The sequence below is a fragment of the Dromaius novaehollandiae genome, chromosome 5 (genome assembly GCF_036370855.1).
Source record: "Dromaius novaehollandiae isolate bDroNov1 chromosome 5, bDroNov1.hap1, whole genome shotgun sequence".
Classification (NCBI taxonomy): domain Eukaryota; kingdom Metazoa; phylum Chordata; class Aves; order Casuariiformes; family Dromaiidae; genus Dromaius; species Dromaius novaehollandiae.
Genome location: NC_088102.1, coordinates 54,181,835 through 54,203,222, shown reverse-complemented (window position 1 = coordinate 54,203,222; position 21,388 = coordinate 54,181,835). Strand labels below are relative to the sequence as shown.

The 21,388-nt window shown below is 39.3% G+C and overlaps 1 protein-coding gene across 4 annotated transcripts in view; it reads right to left on the bottom strand.

The window, feature by feature from the left end:
* Positions 1-285: 285 nt before the first annotated feature.
* The window catches only part of NELL1 (neural EGFL like 1), a 294,281-nt gene continuing 273,178 nt past the window's right edge, over positions 286-21,388 (bottom strand). For all 4 annotated transcript variants that reach the window (XM_064512849.1, XM_064512850.1, XM_064512852.1 and 1 more), the window contains 4 exons: positions 11,915-12,108; positions 6,201-6,377; positions 4,268-4,492; positions 286-2,270 (listed from right to left, as the gene is read on the bottom strand). In XM_064512849.1, coding sequence (XP_064368919.1) covers positions 2,220-2,270; positions 4,268-4,492; positions 6,201-6,377; positions 11,915-12,108 — 647 coding nt within the window. In that variant the 3' untranslated portion in view covers positions 286-2,219. The remainder of the gene's footprint in view (positions 2,271-4,267; positions 4,493-6,200; positions 6,378-11,914; positions 12,109-21,388) is intronic.

Below are 21,388 nucleotides of genomic sequence, written 5' to 3'. Positions count from 1 at the left end.
CGCAAGTTAAATGGGAAAATAATGATTTTCAGACTCGGCACTGTCTTAAATCACATTCACAGACCTCCAGAAACTGGTGTGCGTGATAGTCTGGAATATACAGTTTTGTCCACGTACATAGAAATGAAGTATTTCTTACAACTTTCATATTAGTGCTCCAGGCAAACATACTCTCTCTCCTTTTAGCAACCTCACGAGTTCAAGTCTGGAAAGGGAAAACAAAAGTTTGGGATTTAGGACAGCGATTAGTGTTTTAGGATTCTGCTAATAAAACTACAGGAAACAATCTGTACATAGGAGTTTATTCAGATGCCCACGAGTTTTAAATCATTCCCCTTTATATCTCAGCCCACTGGATATCTCATCCAACTGAATTACCATTGGGTTTTACAATGTGATATACAAAATGAGCTGACATTATGATTTACAAACATCCTTTGAGTATCATATAAAACACAACTGCTTCCCTTATTATACAATCATTAGGGCAATGCAAATATAGTCAGTACATGAGTAGCTGAAAATGATGGGGCATATTAAGAAAATAAACTTAACTTTACCACACAAACCTGTTAGGTAAAACGAACCATGTTAAAAAAAACAGCAATAAAATCATCTGAATCATTGCAAGTCATTTTTATATTGTTTTGCCACTTCCCCCTTATGAGAAACATGACGATACTTTATTTAAAAGAACACTCTATATTTTCACTGTATAGTCACACTTCATTCTTATTAATCAATTTCACATTTCCTGCATGAAACTATGAAGAAGTCACAAATGTATAGTTTCCAAACTGTAGCCACTATACTTATTTCCGCACTCTTTTCCAAATACTCAGTGTGTTTAATTAAATGAACAAAAAGCAAAGAACACTACACTAATGAGCAGAACAAAACACAACGGCATGTTAAAAAGGTGACATTTAAGCTGTAGATGCCATCGTTGTAGAAACATATTCTTGTTCTAATGCTACACACTTTCTAGCCTCATGAAAAAATGAATTAGATATAAGTTGAAGGGAATCCAAAATCTAATCTTGATAAAGGACTAGGAGTTTTAATTAGTATTTCTGTCTAAACTTAGGTATTAAACAACACTGTGTGAATGGCTAAGTTTAAAACTAAGTCTTTTTGAACATCACAAAATATAAAAAGAGAAAAATCTGTTTCTTAAATGTTACTTGAGTAATGAAAGTTACCAAGTGTTAAGGGCTACTGACCCACACGTCACTGGGTTCAGGCGCTCCTGCACTTTGTCATTATCGTATCAGTGACTGAGAACTGCAGACATCATTCTTATCATAAATACCAAAAAAAAAAAAAGAAAAGAAAAAGGATTCTGAACTCATCAATGTCACTATAATTAAAAGCAAAATCTTACCTACTATATTCAAATTATATCATCTTAAGGCTCTCTGACTGTTTTATCACTGCACATCCCAGAGGAATTATATCCCTTTCCAACATTTGCAGTTTCTCTTGCAAAACAGAATACTGATAACAGCTAGTGACTCTTTCCTGAATGGTGGTGGAATGTGTTTTTAATTCTGTTTCTCACTATAGGAGTCTTGTTGCTGCTCCACATGTTTGGAAAAGAAAGTGCTTTTTTGCCATTTCATTAAGTTCATGGCATGTATTTTATAAATTTTTAAGACAGACTTAGTTTGGTCACTTCCAGTCTGTCCAATCAAATATACCTTTGAATGTTTTAAAGTGTTGGACAGCTGTGAAATATAAGTACTATGCAATTTGACTGTACATACATACATATTTTCATAAATACATCTGACAGGGACCTTGGAACTAAGTATGTGATATCATGGGACAAAATCACAACAGGCTGTCTTATTTGTAAAATCTAGATCCAAAGTAAGAAAAGCTGAATTCTATCATGTTGTCAATACACAACTTAAAACAAAAATACAGCATTAGTTTACTCATGAAATAATTTAAACATATTTGCAAGTGTCTTGACAGGAGAAGTGTGTCATTTACAACACTGAAAACTTTTAACAACCATTGACTTATATGCATTGTACTGTAAGTCACCCAGACAAGGCTAGCAAGGATGAGCATAGTGATAGGTCCCAAAGGCAACTCCCAAACATCTTCCTCATGCGGAGACTTTGGTAATTGTCTGTTGTATAAAACAGCAACTCATTTCAGATGTTAACTCCATCAGTTTTCCTCACCCAGAACAGTCCAGTCTTACTACTTCAGTTATTGTGAAGACACTCTAAATCCACTGAACAGCAGACATTCCCGTTCTGCACAAACAAACAAACGGGAGTTATTCATCCACGTACAAACAGTCACTCAGAACAACTAGGCTGGTGGTACAGAGACATATCGCTCTTATGCATCTACTGCGCACAAAAAGCATCTACTTAAGCCATAATCCCATAAGACTTTTCATAGGTCCCAACTGTGGCGGCTTTTGAGGAGGCGGCGTTCTAAATAGTGCTTGATAGACTTCAGACTTTTTATAGCACTAAATAGACTTTACCGGATCTTCTTCTCCCTATACAAGCTGTATTCGCCAGCAGTCACAACCGACCTGAACTACACGGGAACTAGATACACAGATGTGGAAGGCTCAGTGGTCTCCCATAATAAAATCTAGCACAACATCCATGACAAAGATGGCTGGATTTGTTTTCTCCCATGCAAGAACAGAAGCAAAGAGAATTTTGATCAGATCTCACACAGAGAAGCTGTCAGTTTGTCTGGAATAAGTAGATCATTCAGATTCTTGATTCATGGCAGAGACTTATGGGGAAAACACCAGATGGCTTTGGAGTTAACTCCATCGTTAAGATCTTTCCGTTACATCCAGTCATTTACAAAACTTTCTTATGTATTGAAAAATACAATAATCACCAAAACCCCAAACCAGGATTTCTTCTTTATTTGTTTTTTAATCCAACACAAACCAATAGGAAAAAACTCTGAAGAATGACAGAAAAGCTAAGTTCAAAAATTTTAAGTCCTGGAGCAACAGCTCCGTTTCACGTAGTGAACAGAAGGTTGTGTAAGATTTTATATAACATGAAAAAACGTTTTCATAATCCTGTTTGGAATTTTTTGTGGAAAAGAAAGAGAAGAATGGTTTTTACCGAGAGTGATACAAAACACAGAATTCACAATTTAACTTCCATGGAGTCTGATTATGGCAGACTTAACAGCAGTAAAAGGGACACTTACCTGTTTTTCATTAGTCCTCATCTATAAGTAAAATGTACGTGCCACATCCATAATTCCACAGTGCCTGGCTTCGGTGACAGCTACCTTAAGATACCCCTTTTCCCAACCACTTATTCCCACCTCTCTGCTGAAGCTCGCTGCTGGTCCTCACTTTTCACTTTGTTTGTTTTGAGTTACACTGTATGCCGGATCACTAACATCATCTTTGGATAAAAAAAAACTTTAAAGGAAAGTGCGTTCTCTTAATCTGGGCCATTTTGCCATTTCTCTTTATATCACAGCCTCTAAACAGTTGGCGGTAGTGAATGGCCACAAAGGGCAGGAGCAGGTAAGAACCTAACGCACCAGGCTTTGACGCCAGAAAAGAGAAGGAGGGATGCTCTCTGCTCTCCCTCGTGATGCCGGACCACTGTTCAGGAAGGCACACAAGATTTGTGAGACCCGAGACAGTAAGCAGGAGGGAGCACGGCAAAGCTGCCCCCGGGGAGGTCACTGCATGGAAGATGGGAGACAGGCTGCCCCTCTGCATTAGAGCCATTGGATAAAATACACCATAACGAGATCAGGGAGCAGAAACTGTGACGCTCCCCCTCCCTCTGCTGCCATAGGAGTGCCTTCACCTGTGAGCCGCAATAGGTTTCAACCTGCGCACCTCCTGGCAAAACTTTTACTACTGTTTTTCCCTCTGCTTACCAGCTAATATCTCTGTAAAATACATTTTCACAAACACCCACATTAAGCAATGACTAAAATATTATCCTAGATTCATACCAAAGGCTCTCCAGGATTCATACTGAAGGGCTCTCCAGCCGAGTATTTCCAAGTTGCACGAGGGTGCTACATATCTGTGCTATTTCCAAGAAAATACCCACAGAATTACCATGTTTTGTTTCCACTCTGCCTATCATAAAAGGCAGAGGTTTTCTGTAGGCTACTTTCTCTGCCCTCAGGTCTCATTTACTTCCCTGGGAGTTAGACCTGAGCTTCCAAGGCCAGAAGGCAACCCCATTTTTACGCAGCAACACACATTTCCATTACTACTCCACCTCGCCCAGCATACCTTGCATTTGCAGGTTGTACAAGGAGATCCAACCATTGTCCATACGGAGCCACTAAGTCTTGTGATTCCGTAGCCATCTAGGCAGGTTTTACTGATGTCGTACGTGATGTTATCGGCCAGACAGGGGTCACTCACACAGTGGGGACAGCACTCTCCGTCCGAGATGGCTGTATACTCGCAGTTTAGATTTGGGCACAGAAGAGGCCAACAATCCACCTCTCCTTCCTGTGGAAATTGAAACAAAGTTCACTGAATTTTTTGCCATTTATTAGCTTGTTAAATAGAAAAGTTTTATTTTACCAAAATTGAGCACAGATTCAATGTCCTCAGTCTAGCTGATCATGTAACTGAGTGTTTGAATCCTGAGCTGAACTTTCCTGTATGTAGCAGAGTATCATGTGGTTGTTTCCTGACTAAGTGACAAAGCTGTCATCATCGTAGGAGGAGAACTTAGGCTTCTGGGGTTTTTCAAGCCAATGTTAAACGCTGGGTTCTAATAATTTTCCATAAACTATGGTTTTTATAGTGATGGCCTTGCAGACTCATGCCCTTTTCCTGCTCATGGTCATGTAACCATCTCTGTGGCCACAAACCAGTGTTTAAATAGGAAATTAACACTGCAGATAGATGTAGGTTAGGATGTTTGAAAAACATTGAACATTGATCTAGCTAACTAGCCTCCTGCTACAGCCAAAACGGTTCTTACCGTCAATTGCTAAAGGAACTGCTAGACATACACCTGTAATGTTCCACGGAGCGATTTTTTAATCTTTTTTAAAAAGCAGTTTAATAGATAGGAACTTGGAGAAGAAAGAATTATCAGGGCATTTCTGTAGAGTATTTTGTACTTTCTCATAGCGTAAACATGCAAAAGTTTTATTCGATTCTGAGTAAGTCACAGTTTAGACTTAATAGGCAGTATAAATAAGCAGTATATCAAAGACTGGACATTTCCACTGTGCCTGTATGTATCTTTGAAAAAATGAATGGAAAGAATGAAAACAGACCAGCAACTGAATCTGTTTTGGTGAAGCGCTTAGCAGGAATGACTGGACAAGCACTGTGATTCCAAATCTAAGATGTAGCACTGATTTAGTGCATCACTGTCTTTCAGCCCTGTCTGTCAATTCGGTCACAAAATTAGGCAAAGAAACACTAACAGTAGATTCAGTATCCCTTGTAAAACACGTTACAACTCACATTTGCCATTGCTGCAGTCTCCGGATTAATGCTGTATATAAACACAATGTTACACACACAGCTATAAATGGAAATAAAAATGGTAATTTTAATGAAGTTCGTTGCTGCATTAAGTATATCTGTGCAAGAATTAAAGCTTTAGGAAAATATTCTACAATGTCTAAGGAGTGTCTTCAGTGTCTAAGAAACGGTCTTTATTTTGTGATTTTTATTTTGCATGTTTGTCTAGCAATTTCAGTGTTCTTTATCCTTCTTCTTGATATGGTTAATTTTTGTTTTTTCACCATGTGACACTGGCACTCCTTTTTTCCAGCATTAGCTGGATTTTTTAAAAAATTTCGTACTGTCGATTTGGTAACACAGGTTAGCCAGCTAATGTAATAAGCTGAAATGCCTCCAACCAGATTCATCATTTGTGAAGGAATTAATAAAAGTCACTTAAAAATCAGATGACCCTAGGTGTAAAAAGTGGACTAATGCTTTAAAAACAATTACTACAGCGTTAAGGTTGCCAAGCTTTTGTCAAGCATTTCATTTTGTTCATTAGACCCACGTATGCAGAGGCAAGAAGAAAACCGACAGTGTGGTTTCTGGTGCACACTCTGCAGGTGCTGTATCATCATTCTTAGCAGGAAAAGCAGGTGAAGGGAGAGCTAGTATCCCACTTCCAGGTATGCCTTGCTAAAAGTCACACCCATCATTCTCGCTCCTCTCCAAAACACATTACTCATACCAAGCAACGGCACTGCTGGCAGCTGTAGGTCCAGTTGTCCCCGCTGCGGTAGAGCTTGTGCCCGGTCTGGTCGAGGCACTGGCTGGTGACCCTGGTGTCGCACTCCGGGCAGCAGAAGAGATCGGCACTGGGGTTCTCGCAGTCGCAGGCTGTTCTCCGACAGAAAGTCCTCCCGTCCTGCAGAGAGCGTGTTGCCACGCCATCAGTCATGTGCCGCCAAAGCGCACCCCCACGTCAGCCCCCCAGAAGAGGTCACAAGGTAGATATCAAAAAGTACATCTTTACCTCAGGAAATACTAAGTTCCTAAAGTATTCAATACTACCCTCGTAAGGACTCAATCCTGCAAGTTGCAAGCAACTTCAAATACCAGTATTGTTCCAATTCCTGTGAGCGCGAACAGACACTTAATTGCTAGGATGATTTAACTGACCCAATGCTGTCTGAAAATACCGTTTTCCTGTGTCCCCACCTAACTGAATAAAAAAAAAGGGGCGGGGGGGATCAGTTTCTCAGATGAAATGTGAAGCAATTTCATATCTCATTGGTTACATGAACAAACTTGCCAAGTGGTTTCCCCTCTCTCTAACACATTAGCATTACAATTGCTTAGCACTATTTTGAGTAACTGTATCATTGTGAAGAAAATAACTTGAATAAATAAATAAATTAAAATTATGAAGATGGCCCCTTTAACTTCATAGGAGCATGATGGAGCAAAATCACCATGGCATTAACCATTCTTTCACCTGAGTTTACCACTGGTTCTGTTCTATGCCTGGACCTACAGTACATCAGCTTAAAGCTATTCGGACCACAAACTGTCATCATCCACTATATTCCTGGCTTTCTATATTCCGCAGGCTCTCCAAAATATGATTTTCTTCTGCATTTACTGAATATTTACTTATAATATTGGATGGCATATATTGGTAAAGACCATTAAACAGAATTGTTTGAGATAAACAGAAGAATTGCTTCTGCATGTGAAAAAGAAAAGGACATATTCCCTTTGCATCAGAGAAAAACAAATTTATTCTAATTCTAGTTATGAAAACTGGAGGGACTACCATGTTTGAAGTTATAGCCTTTTTGTAAGTGAGCCAACATACCAATATGCTGCATGTAGACTGGAAAACTGAAAGCATAGTTAACAATGAGGTGATCATTGGGAAGTTTTGTCGTTAACTTCTTTTGCATTTAATACTGGTTATTGGATTGGCCCTTCTTTAAACAAAGACTCATCTGCAGCCAATTTAAAGGTACAGCCGAGACAGGAATGAAGCTATATTCTGCTCTGAATTGCAGCTGTACAATTCCTAAAATATCTCCACTTGTTTCATTACAGGTGCTCCATATTGTCTTCAGAACCTTGTTCTGAGTCTATAAATCTATATCTGATGTAAAGGGGAGTTTTACTCCTTCCTGAAAAAAGGTATACTTATCTAAGTGAGGAATTTTATTTCCTCTTGAAGCTTTTAAAAAGTTATGACTAAAAAGAGTGATGGCAGTCCAGGATGGCTTTTCTGTAGGCAGATGAAATAGCTGTAACAAAAGCACGTAGCAGGGGAGGCTGTTCTGTGTTTCCATTCTGATGGAGGAATCTGGGTTTGGCTTTTGTTTTTAAGCACAGCCAGGCTTGGCCACAAAGCAACATGTACAAAATCAGGGTCAGGCAACCCTAATGCTCAGGTCAGCCAATGACACTGATGTGTTTCCTAGTATTTCCAAACTGATTAGCATATCGCTTTCAGCTGTAAGAATAATTAAAATGATTTCTTATGCCTAACGAAGAAAGCTAAAGAGCACACAAAACTATGGAAATGTAGAAAACATGACAGCTTAACATGAGTCTGAACTGCTTTTACCAGCTGCAGGATACAGGGCTAGTCTGTCACACAGGCTTTACTCAGCTGTGTATCAAATTAAGGTAACTATGGATTCTTTTGATTTGTCCCTTTAGCTGTTGGAGAAGGAATAAACAAGCTTTGTTTTCTTATTTGGCAGTTTGAGTAAGTCATAGCACACGGAAGAGAGCGGCTGTCCAGCTCCTTACCCACGCCTGCTGGCCAGGTCAGAGGCAGTGCTGGGAATAAGCCCCTTCCATGAAAAACAGAAAAAAGCCATCCTCTTCCCGCAGTGAGCGGTGGAAGATGAGAACCAAAGGTCTTCCCTAACAGAGAGGTAAGGCCACATCTCTATTCCTGCAGACAGGAAAGTGCAACTATCCTCTGCCCTGGCAGACGGCAGCTTCCAGCCAAGCGCGAGGGCGCTGACGGGACCACCCGTCCCCTGCACCCGGCTCGCTGGCCTGATGCCACTCACAACGGCAAGGTCTCGCCTCCCTGAAACCAAGTCCTGATTGATAATGGCTAACAATAACCTGTCTGTCCTGCTCCAATTTACTTTCCAGGCTTTCAAGATTATTTTTCAAATTCCCCTTTTCAGCTGGTGACAGTGCTGGTAGTTCAGAGCTCCCGTGCTGTTACCTCTAGGGAGCAAGTAACCTTTTACGCTGCCTTCACTCTATATATTTCTGACAATGCCTGAAGATTTTGCCAGAGACCTTTTGGTAATCATAATACACTGCTATTCTCTTTATTCTTTAAGCATCTGTGTTTTATCTACAACCTCGTTAGTTCTATGCCTTTCAAAAAACATTTTTATCCCCATACTGCAATGACACAAAGCCTCTTAAACTACACCATTTAACTCATGTTTTTGCAGCTCTATAATAGCATTGCTTTTTTTTTTTAAAAAAAAGCTCTTCTCTATAGTGAAAATGGAGAAATATATATAGAAAATAACTTACTTTCTTTTGATGAGATAATAATATGTATCATCTTACTTAGTCGCTGTTCTTCCCCAGCTTCCTCACTGCCACATGCTTCACAAACATTAATGGTATGAACAGAAAATTGTTCTTACTGAAGGAAAACCTGACACACAGAGGAATCACCACAAAGGTGACTCAATTTTCCACACGGACACAAAGCTAACCCAGGCCAGAAGTGAGACCCTACAGAAACCTAACTACCGCACCGTTCTCACCATTTGAATGCACTTTCACCTTGGTTACGTCCCACTGTTCTCAGTGCTGTGCTTATCTCTGGCTTTTTTTCCTAGAGGGAATGGAGGGTTCTCTTAATTAGAGGACAGACTCAAAAACTAGATACAGTATAGCCAAACTGTACAGCCAGGCTCAGTTTTTTTCATAGGAGAGAGGAATAAATCCCTCCCCCCCCAACCACCACAAATTTCTGCCACTCTTGTATATTCATTCCACAAGAGTTCAGGAACATGCTTGTAGAAGACACATCAAATATACTTAAGGTACTATATCAATTATACGGCAAACTAATTAAGTTTGGGGAGTTTATGTTTTTGTAAACTTTGTCCTCATTCACTTGAACGAGGATGGTTTGAAGAGACTGTGGCTGCCGAAACACTGAATGATCTTTTGTGTTTCAGTAATGACACCTGGCTTCAGTACGTAACTGTAATACTGTAACTTCTCATGTTTGATAGTGTCCTACTCCACAATTAACCAAAGAACTTGAAAGTTAAGCAAAGTGTTTGATTTCCCTTGCGTGAGATTTTAAGCTAAACTATTTTCAAAATGGGATCCACGTGTTCCACCCGCTGCCCAGAACACATCCATCTGACCTTTCCTACAGCAGCTAGCAGGAGACAAGCCAAGAAAACACATTATTTTAAATCTGAAATGATGACTTGTCTCCTGGAGAAAACAAGTGAGCAGGATCGTTTCAGAGCCGGAGCAAGAAGTGGAAGGAATAATTTAGTTATATCCTGCCTTTTTGCTCAGCGCAAACCGAGCAGGCTGCAGAGAGGGCAGGCGGGGTCAGCGCTCTCGGCAGCAGCGCGGCAAGGGCACCGTCCGGCAGCCGGCCTCGGGAGCAGCCGGGTGGACTGGAAGCTATCACAGTTTATGAGAACGTGTTTCAATAACAGATTTTAAAAAATCGTTGAATGAGTACTTTATGTCCCAGTTGGGATATGATGGAGAGGAGCTCTCCCCGTTTTCCCTGCTCGACAGGCAAGAATTTGGCTCCTGAAACAAGGCGGATACTGGAATGAAAGAAAATGCAAATTTTTATTCACAAAGGAGAAAAACTGGAAAGTGAGGAAGATAAAAAGGAAGAGTCATAGCAACAAACAGTGCCAGGCTTAGTTTAAAATATCTATGTACTAGTTAATCATTTTGTGTATTTTCATTTACTAATAAGTGCATTCAACAGAAGAAATAAGTGCAGTGAGAAATGGCAAATAAAACAAATTACAAGCAATCTAAAATGGGAATACTAATAGTCATAATTCTACAAAGGCAGACCAGATGTCTTCACATATATTAAACTGTTTATTCTATTGACTGGAAATCCTTTCATAAGCCAGCCAGTTCCCCAAGATTACAATAAAAGCTTGATATGTATTCAGTGGAGTTGTACACTTCAGCTTCTGAAGGGAGGAGTTTTAGGGAGCTTGAGGCTACTTGAAGTAAAAAATATAGCAGCTAACAAGAATATATTCCCATTTGAGCCTAAAACAGCAGTGCACTTTGTGGGAACTATTCATTCTGAAGTCTTGATTTTCCTTTCTGCGATGCTATTGCAGTACAAAAATGATGAGGCTTTCAGCTTCTTATAACTTCAAAACAACTCTTCCCCCCTTCTAATGCTTTTCTGGCTCATAAACCATTAAGATACGAAGATGGATAGTCCACTCTTCACTCTCTATGTTCAGTTTTTCCCAGTGGCCAAAATCTCATTTTACTAACACTTATGCAATGGCTAATAGTGTTGTTGTTACACCTACGGACAGTTTTACCACTGCTATGAACACATCAGATGAAAGCGGCCAGAAAAGACCAACCATTCCTCAGGTTGGTGCATTTCTCAAATCCTGCTGGTTTCAGTGACATTGCCCCTAAGTTAACTTACTATAATTGAAGAAAGCAGAGTCAAATGCTCCTTTAACACTGTTGCCACACTCAGAAAAGAACTGATAATTTGCAGGGGGGAAAATCCGATCTAAATGTTAATTCTAAAGTGGACCTACTTATTCTGTGCCTGGCTTCTCAGAAAGCGCGGAGGCACCCGCGCTCACCAGCGGTACACCAGCAGGACGGCTGCCGACACAGCCGAGCTGCAACGCGGAGGAGAAGGCTGGCCTTCACTCTTCTCCACGGGAGGAAATGAATTGCCTGCTGGTAGGTCCTCTAGTCTTTGAATCATGCTCCTTCCTTCCTTCTCATCCAGCTAATTCACATATATTCCAAGTAAAGTGAAACAACATCAACAGGGAGACTGCTGATTCCAGTACTTGCCCTGAGAGATGGGTATTCATGCAAAACAGAAACAAAAATTGAAACCTGGTTTCAACATTTCAGCACGTCCTGTTAGAGGGTAACATCCGAGGCATGCTCCAACTGGATCTGGCCAAGAAAGTGACGTAGCAGAAGCCTAGCAGGGTTTGCTGCTACCAGCTGTGTTTGTGGTTGTGCGTAGTAAGAAAAAAATAAGTCCCAGAAGAATTTCCCAGTAAATTTTTAGGTACCCACAGCAGAGCTCAACTTCTGCCTCTGCGCCGTGGGCTTAGGCTAGAATTCTGTGGACGTCGACGGCGCTGCAATACCAAATTTCTGACACTAGCCCAGAGATTTAAAGGACTCATAAAACACACGCCACATGGGACTCACCTTACAGGAGCAAACAGAGCATCTGTCTTCCTTCAGCGTCCACACCTGCCCGTTCCGCTTTAAGCCACCTTCGTGGGGACAGTCGCCAGTGCAAGATGGTCCGGATGGGCAGAGGCAATCAAACCCTCCTGCCAGGTTCACACAGGCTGAATCGTTCCAACAGGTGTGGGTCTTTAAGGCACACTCATCGATATCTGCAAAACAGCTCATTTATAGTGCTTTGGAGATTTTTTCTTGGGACAAATTTTATTCCTGTAAATATCGCTTATCTGTCTTGGAGGAGGAAAAGGATACCCTCTTTCTGCTATCTCCCATGTTTACTTGCTAGATATTAAACAACAATTGTTTAAGTTATTTTTCAGTATTTGCTTTGATTCCACTTACAATTCTTAAACTATCTCCAGCAGACTTAATTGCAAATGCCAAGATCGACATACCTAGTGGAACTATACATCAGCAATGAACTTGAGCTGCCAGACAAGGGTGTTTAGTGATTTCCCAGTGACTGGAAACAAGCAAGCAATCAGAGTGACTTTCCGTCAATGAGACCACACGCTGTTCTGCGTTCTCACCAAAACAAAAAGGCACTATTGTTCATAAGCTCCTAGCATGATCAACGCTTCCCACACTAACAGCACTCAATCACATCCTTTTCCCATTGCTAGAAGGTAAAGTGAATAAAAAAAGAAATCAGAGGCACCGTATAGAGGAAAAAAAATTTTAGAACAAAGCAATGCAGGAAAAGTATGATTTCACAATGAAACAAAGAAAAAAGTAACAAAAGAAAATAGTTACACACTAGAGAATTACAGTAGACAATTCACACAAGTGAATTACAGCATCCCATTAAAATTGCTTTTGGAGGGTAAAATATAATTATCCAATAAGAATTTATCTAGGGAGTTAATATAGCATTCTTTTTCTTGCAGCAGAAGCCATGAGAAATTTAGGCACACTATGGAGAATAGGTATTTCTTTGACAAAAGAACTCTGGACTGTTCTCAAAAAAAGACCTGACAGAATGTCCAAGTAAATATAAACATAAAAATTCCAGATAAAGATACCAGGTAAAAATACTTAACCAGATATTTTGACAATACCAGTCCAGGAAAAAAAACCTGACAGAATGTCCAGGTAAAATATCAGTAAACTGGGGGTCTTTTTTGTTCCACTATACATTAACAATGAAAACTGTAAGCAAAAGTGGGAGGAAGGATGGAGAAGAGAATCCTTTAGAAGTATCCAATGGTTTCTATCATGAAAATTTCAGAATACTATTATATAAATTTAGAAATCACAAGAAGGAATCATCACACTTCCCAGTTAAAGTGTCCCCAGTGCTAGGGTGAAATATGTAACTGTTTAATATTACGTAAGTACTTTTAGTTCCTCTTTCAAAGAACAAATTTAAAAATTCAGTAGACTTTGAGAATAAAAATTACCTCAGCTCTAATTTAGGTGGGACATGATGAATAATTGCCCTACTTCTTGGGCAAGTGCCATAGGATCACTAGTCATCTCCTCAAAAAGCCAGAATTTAAAAAGATCTTAAAAATTCTCTCAGTCAAGTGAAGAAAACTCTTGATAACATACAAAACACTAAATTCCCTTTGACCTGGTTACTAAAATTCCTCATTTCAATCTATAAATAGTCCAGGAACAACTGGATATGTGGTAGTGCCCTTGGATTTGACCAGCTGCAAAACTGGCCAGCACAAAGGAGTCAGGGTACGGGCCAGCAAAAATTGCTGCTCGTCTTTCTGCTTATAGATCCAAAGGGAAGCAGAGAGGCAGTTATGCCACAGAAGGGCTTCATTCCCGGGCTAACTTGTGGGCCAGTCCTTGGCCAAGGAGGTTCCCAATGGCCTGACAGCACAACTCAATTGTTCGTCCCTCAGCCTTCCCTAATATGATGAATTTTGCTGCCCTGACAAAGCAAGTCTTAATCCCTCCAGAAGAACATTTCTGCTCTAACCCATACTTTAGCACTAGTAGGTATTTGAAAGGTCCACTATCTGTGGTTGCACTAAGAAAAATTAGAACTTGTAGTCTATTTTTTAATGAGCGCCAGAGTATCACAGAAAAACCATGAAGACTGACATGAAGAGAGCTATGAATAATCTTGTATAAAATGAGTTATACCCAAATAGCTACTGTAAGACTTAGAATATTTTTAAAAATGCCCTATACTGTTTTCCTTTCAATAAGCCTTGACTTGTATTTTATGTTGAAAACACAGGCATGAAGGCAGCACTCGCTTTGTCTTTGGTGATTTCACCAAGCATTGTTAATATTTCCTTCCCCACAATACTAAGGGCTCCTTGAACAGCACATATATAATATGCAGCAGGATCAGAGTGCAGATTAGAAGGGTAGCTTTCACTGTTCAAAACTAAAAGGATTTCACAGATGAATATAAAGCCATATTGCCTACAGAGTTCCATGTAATTGCTTTACTTATGACACAGAAATCTAATTCTGCTTCCATGTAATTTAACAGATTTATGGAAAGCCAGATGTTAGCAATTATAGAAACTAACATTATTCATATTCTCAGTAGTACAGACCTGTTCACACTGCACAAAGCCAACCTAATCTATTATACATATCCAAAACAGAAGAGCACCCTGTTTATGTACTGCTGTCGTTGTCAGCTTAGCACACATAAATAGGATGCCCCCACTAAGAGTGGCTCAAACTGGTAAATGGGACATTAGTGACAAAGGAACCAATCAAGCAGAAGCCAAGTAACATAGCGTGAACACAAATTCCTAATTGCTACTCAGTTTGCTCAATTTTTTTCTTTCTTTATGCAAATTAGGGTTTCTTACTATTTTTTGGCATTTATTATTTAAATGTTTTAGTCATTAATCAAATACAAAAGGTTTGGACACCGCACTTATTTCCAGCTGAACTTTTAATAGAACTAATTTTACTAGAACATCCCTTTGGCAGTTTTTTCTTGTCACTGATTGCATTTCTGACAGTCAGAACAACCAGCCAATGTTCCCAGCAACTTCAGGAAAAGAAGTTTTAAGCTTAATGTGGTTTTTGTTCCCTTTCACTCTTCAAACCAGATTTAAAAAAAGATTTTAAAGGGGGAAAAAAAACCCAGACAAATGCCTCCATATTGTTAGTCCCAGTCAGCTTAAGAAACTATTTCATTTCAAGGGAGATCAAATGGAATTGCCCATGTAGACATGAGATCACCATGTAGACTGCTAAGCTAAACATGAAATAAAATACTCATGTTTACTGTGAAATTTCTCTTAACAACAGGAATCAATGTGCCCACTTAGCTGTCGAAAAGTTACCCTAGCTTAAAATTCTGAACATGTCCAAAACAATCTTCTAATGAATACAAAAATAGTATGATAAGACTCTCGCATATAGATTATTTTTATATTATTCAAATCCTTGCTCAAATCATATTCTGCACACTCCCAGCAGGTTTTGTTTGCTTTTCCACGACTGGTCTCAGAAGCAGTTGGCCCAAAACAGAAACATTTAATGACAGGCAAAACAAAATAGTACACAGACCTCATTCCCAGTTTAAACAGCACTATCTAGGAAGGAAGACGACAAAAGTACTTATTTACGAAACTACAGAATTTTCAAGACCAATGGACAAGCACATATACGAACTAACTAGGAGACTTCACAGTCTTTTCCTGTTTATAACACAAGAACAAGGTGCCTGTATTGACTTTGGGGGTTATCACTTCTTCCATATACCCTGTCAATCTGTGAAAACAAATCATTTTCTTCTTTTTATTCATTCATACCTAGAATCTGACTTTGCAACCTTATTCATTATACTATATTGAGATAATCTGTGGCATAAACTACTAATTAACACAAGTTGAAGTGCCTGATGTCTCAGAGAGCTTTGCCTCTCCTCTCAAAACACAGTCTCTTTTTAATGAAAAGTGAGAGTAGAGTGGAAGTGACCATAACCAGGTATTTGTCTGTAATCAACAATATACAGCCAACAGTAAAGTGATGGTTGCTGAGATAGGCCACCTCAAATATTGCACAGGACTATCATAAAACTCACTCTTTAAATACTTTCAGTCTTTGCTTCTCTAAACAAATACACAGCAACAAGAACTTGATCATATATACTTCAAGTGCAACGCAACTAGTCACACCTTATGGATGGGAATAAGAAAGAAACAAACCACCCAAGATATGCACATTTCCTAACATATTCTTGAAGTACCTAAAGATAACTTGGTAGCATGGGCAGATTAAAAATCAGAATCAGTATGGAATAGAATAATCCCCTGAGATGCAATTTCCTTTTCCATCCTTTTTGGCTATAGTGAGAGGTAATTTCCCTCGGATATTACAAGAGGTCCCATGGCCGCTGTATTTGGATGGGGTAGAAGACAAGCATGGCTGTACATATCAACACAAGTTCATTAACTTGGATTTGCTGAAATTTTAAACCAATCCCTAGCTCCTTCATTTCTTAGCTTTCCAGGCGATTCAGGTTTTAATAGTATGACTTTTCTATACCACCTTAACAAATGTGTGCAAGTCATGCAGTGCAGTGCTCTGTAATATCATGATAAGCTGTTGCAGAAGAAAGAACTCTACTAATGTGCTAATTTTAACTGTTATGGTACATTAAACCATTACAGTATAATGTTATGTGAAAAATGTATGCTGGGCTCCCAAACCAATGTATGTATAAGCTAACTAAACACTGCTTTGACAAATCATTTTTCACAGGCAACTTGTCACTGAAAATAATGTATTTGTCTTCTTTCTAAATCACACAAGGTGGTTAAGATTCATCATTGAAAAGAAATCACTGAACAGATTCCTTTTTAGTTAGAAAATATTTTATGATAGTACCAATATTGTACGTAGACATTATGGTCTATTAAAGAACATTGCATAGTAAATTAGATTCATAATATAGGATTTACTAATGCTTTCTAGAAATGTAGAAATGACTAAGCACAACTACTTTTAAGACATGAAATACAACTTTTTCTCGGAACACCAATCAGAATTTACTAAATGGAAAGTAAGCAACATTATTTTTATTTTGTAGGATAAAGCCTACAGATACAGACTCTACTATTCTGAGTCTTAGGAATTTCTATGAGCAGAATAGAAGAAAGAATAAGCAGGTCTAGAGTCTGTACCACGTGCAAACCTTTTTGACAAGGTACTGCTTGGTAATGCTAGAAAAGCAATTCTCAGGTATATAGGAACACTTTCAAAGGATGGGTCTAGCCTTCTATTTTGCAGAGAAAAGAGGCAAAATAAACAAAGAGCAAAACTCCTATGCGGTTGGTTTTGAACATAGGAGAGAACACTGCAGCATACTATAAATTAAACTTTCATGGACTGATTTTAAACACATTCAAACTTGTCCCTAAAGCACTGTTGCACCCAGCTTCCATGGGAGACTGGCAAATGCACGCAGAGTTTTTTTCTCACATGTTCTCATGGTCTTCCCTTTTCCCAGCCAGCTTTCATTACCCTACAACAGCTACTCTGCCCTGAGGTGAGGTCCAGCTATGCAACCTTCCAGTATGAAAAAGACAGTGAAGCCCGTGGCTTTGGGGTGGGAAAAGCAGGATCTGTGTTAAGTTTCCCTACAAAGTTGAAGTTGATTCTTGAAGGAAACAAAAAACAACCAACAAAGGACAGGGACTGCCGTCTCAGTTGTTTTTCTTTCTCCACTAGTAAATCAGCGTAGAGATACTGAAAATGAAACAACATGGGAAAAAAATGGAATCAGGAATTCTGCACTCCAGGGTCTGAACAACTGCATACAGACTGGAAGTATCTTACTTAAAAAAAGACAGATGAAGATTAAAATGTATAACTTAGTTTAATTTGCTTTTACTTTTCTGCTGTAGACAGGAGTGAGCTTTATGGCACATTATTTACTTCTCAGAACACAACATTTTCTTGGCCAGCTTTTCCCTTCTTTTGCTTTTCATGATCTTAAAGGTTATCACTGAAAAGGCAGTGGTAAGGTTTATTCAATGATTACCTTATGAGGCAGCAGTATTTGGCAACAGGTTCTTGGTGTAAAGAAACACCAAGGTATGCTGGATGCTTCAATGTGGTATCACTGTATAGCAGTTAATATTGGTAGATGTATCAAATGACAAGTCGCTGTTCTCTTTAACGGGTTTTTATTTATTTATCCTGAAGTGTAGCAAAATTCTTATTAGAAAAGGAAAAAAATTAGTAACTGAGCAACTATAGCCTATGCATTGTAATTCCTGTGCAAAATTTGGTAGCAACTTAGTACAGCAATTGTCTTTTGCCTGCAAGCAGTATCTTTAATAACATATTATATTGTAATATATAATTGTAAGGCCAGTTCATCAAAAAAATGCCGGAAATCAAACTAAATTCTCTGATTTGAGCTTGCACAGCTCCACCCTATGAAGTTGACATCTTTTACAAAGGCATGGCCATGGAAATCTATTCTGTTTTCAAAGCTGGCTTTGGTCGAGATTTTGAGCAATAACAAAATTTCCCCAAGCTTGAAGCGGCCTGGCTAACTCATACATCCTGATTTCCCACGCGTTGCTATAACATTACAACTTTCCCCTTCCCTGCCACATCAACTGATTTACAAATTTGTCCCTTGCCAGGTGACAAACTCCACTGTTATCTGATAGCCAATGAGACAGAGGAGAAGTGCTTTCAGAAGCGCTGAGATACTACAATACACCCCAAGTAAATGATATTTTTTAAAATGTTCTGCAAGTACTGCAGAGACACTGCAAGCAATGACTCAGCTCCAACACCACCTACATATAAACAGAGGGAAAGGGGAGTTCACCAGTAGATACACGAGTGCATAATGCATCCAACAGCAGTAACTGGCTGCCTGGGCTTGAGATAGCTTGCCAGAGCTAAGTATGCCCTCCCACTTACCATTTTTAAAAGGGTTTTTTTAACCTCTTTTTACTTATTTTCTTAGGCTACTCATTGTTCTCTAAGATTTGTCCTTCAGAGAGAAAGAAAAGATGTTTTCACAGCATACTCAAGGACAATGGGCCAAATCTAGCTCAGGTGTACACTGGGACTTCAGTACACAGTCTGTAAACTATACCAGGACAAAACACTGTTGCTAAGCAGATGAATCTTCTTTTATCTGCAACAGAGTGAATGACTCTTGCCCTGACTCTGCATACTCCACCATGCAAATACGTTCCATAACATGACACAAATATATGTTCAACCCACAAAGTTCTACCTGGAACGTGTAGTAATATCTATCTGTCGTTTTAACAAATATCTTTTTAAAAACTCTGTTAAAAAGTTACTTTTTAAAATAAAAGTCGTGGTTTTAAATTTTGTTGTTGATATGGAATAGCAGAATCTTTTGATTAACTTTTAACTGGTTAACCGGTATAATGAAATAAAAGAAACTGGTTTATTCTCTTCATCCCTGGTGCCCTGCAGCAGATGTTTCAGCAAAGCTGTTTAATTAAAATAACCCCACTCGTTTCACATTCCATTTACCACTTGCGTATAGCACGCAGAGCACCTCACCTTACGAACCTCCAGCACACTGTGCAGGTCAAAACAAGGGCCATTTGTTTTCACAAAAACTCATCCATTCAGTCTCCACAGAGCATACAGCATTCCGGGGTCCTTTTTTCCTCTGAGGCAGCAAGGCACTCGTCCTTTTAATAGCAAGATCGGCAATACCGACGTCTTGGGAAACCGAACTCCTCTATAAAAAGGGAATACTGGGCAATTTGAAATGACAGTCCTGCCTGTACACCTGTCTTCTGCTGAGACCAGCCTGAGCCTAACATGTTCTTAGTCCCAACACTGTTATATCACACCAGCCTTACACAGGATGGAGATAGCCAAGTAAGCAATATCGGCAGGCATGAGGAAAGCTATGAATGCCTGTTATCCACAGCATCCTCAGGGCTTTTTGAGGCTCTTTCATGTTGCTTTGACTTCTGACAGAATGATTATTTTCAATATTGCTTTGTCTGTCACTCCTTTTACAGCATTTAAATACACCAGAGCAGAATTCTAAATATCTGAGAATCCATTTAAGAACACATGACTTTCACGTGGTGTTTTATCTATTAAGTCACAACATGCTGTAAAATCTGTCATTTTTGACACAGCCACCCCATGAAGTTCACCTTGGTGGATTTGCTGTGCTCACCGGTTGAGAGTCAGCTTAGGACAATGTGTGAAAATTAATTTGGTTTGACTGAAAACGTACAAAATATCCGTTTTGAAAACAACTGTTTTTCCTCTGCATTTTTAAATCACAATGCTATCTCATTCTAAAGACCCATCATTTCTACTAGCTGCAATTTGTAAAAGATGAGAATTTGTCTGTTACGAGTTATGACTGAACTTATGTATTTATTATTACAAATCTTCATTTCAATTTTTACTTTAATTGTAAGCTGCTTTAACTCTTAGAAAGAGCCCTTTGTTCTTAGGTGCATGATAAATAAAATGTACAGGGTTAAAAAAAATTCTTCCACGAACGAGGCAGAAAAGAGGTTTTTTATAGGAAATTCATAAAACTGAATAGGAATGAAATGACTGAAATCCTAAAGAAAGGCTACAGAGCCATAAGAAGTCAATCTGAATCCTAGTAGAAGTTAAAATGAGATCCTTTCTAAATGGTTCTCAACCTTTCCAACGAAATATAGAGAAATTACCTGTAAGGCTTCAGGGGAGAAGTAAAAAAGTGGTAAAATTGTAAAGCAGAGGTAAGCCACAATTACCATCTTCCCTGGGATTTTATCGCTGCTTACTTACTGTGGCGGCATACAAAGTCTTATGGCCAGCGAAGGGCTCCTCGAGCGCAAGAGCCAGCACCAAGCCGCACGGACCCTCGCTCGCTCTCGGGCCTCGCGCTGAGGCTCTGCTCACAGAAACGCCTGCCCGGCTCCTCCACACCCTGTAACAGTTTCTCTCCATTCACGTTCTTAGGGCCTTACTCTGCCCACGTGGTATGTTGGGCACGCACACAGTGTTGGATGCTGTTTGCAAAATTCTAAAAATAAAGTGATGAAGATACCAAACAATGCAAAATAAACAGATCAAAGCAATACAGACTTGAAATAAATGTGCTTTGTATCATGAAATTTGAAAACTAAAAACCAGCACTTCACCTTTTGTAGCCTATGGTGCTCCCCCAAAAGCCATTTTCATTTCAGGTTTTAAAGCAACTCATTATGATAAACGGCAAAGCACAGTAAGTCACACTTTTGATCTGTGTTTGCCTTCCTTCTGCAGCACCATTCAAAACCGGGACGCATCTTGCACTAACATCCGCACTGTATGGCTAGGGACACCGGCAAACTTAGACACGCTTGCATTCTCATTTTAGCCTTAAACACAGCAACTGCTCAGGACATACCGTCTCAATAGTCACTTTATAACACCATGCAGAAGTATTAAAAAAAAAAAAGAAAGAAAAAAAAAGGAAAGAAAGCGCTATGC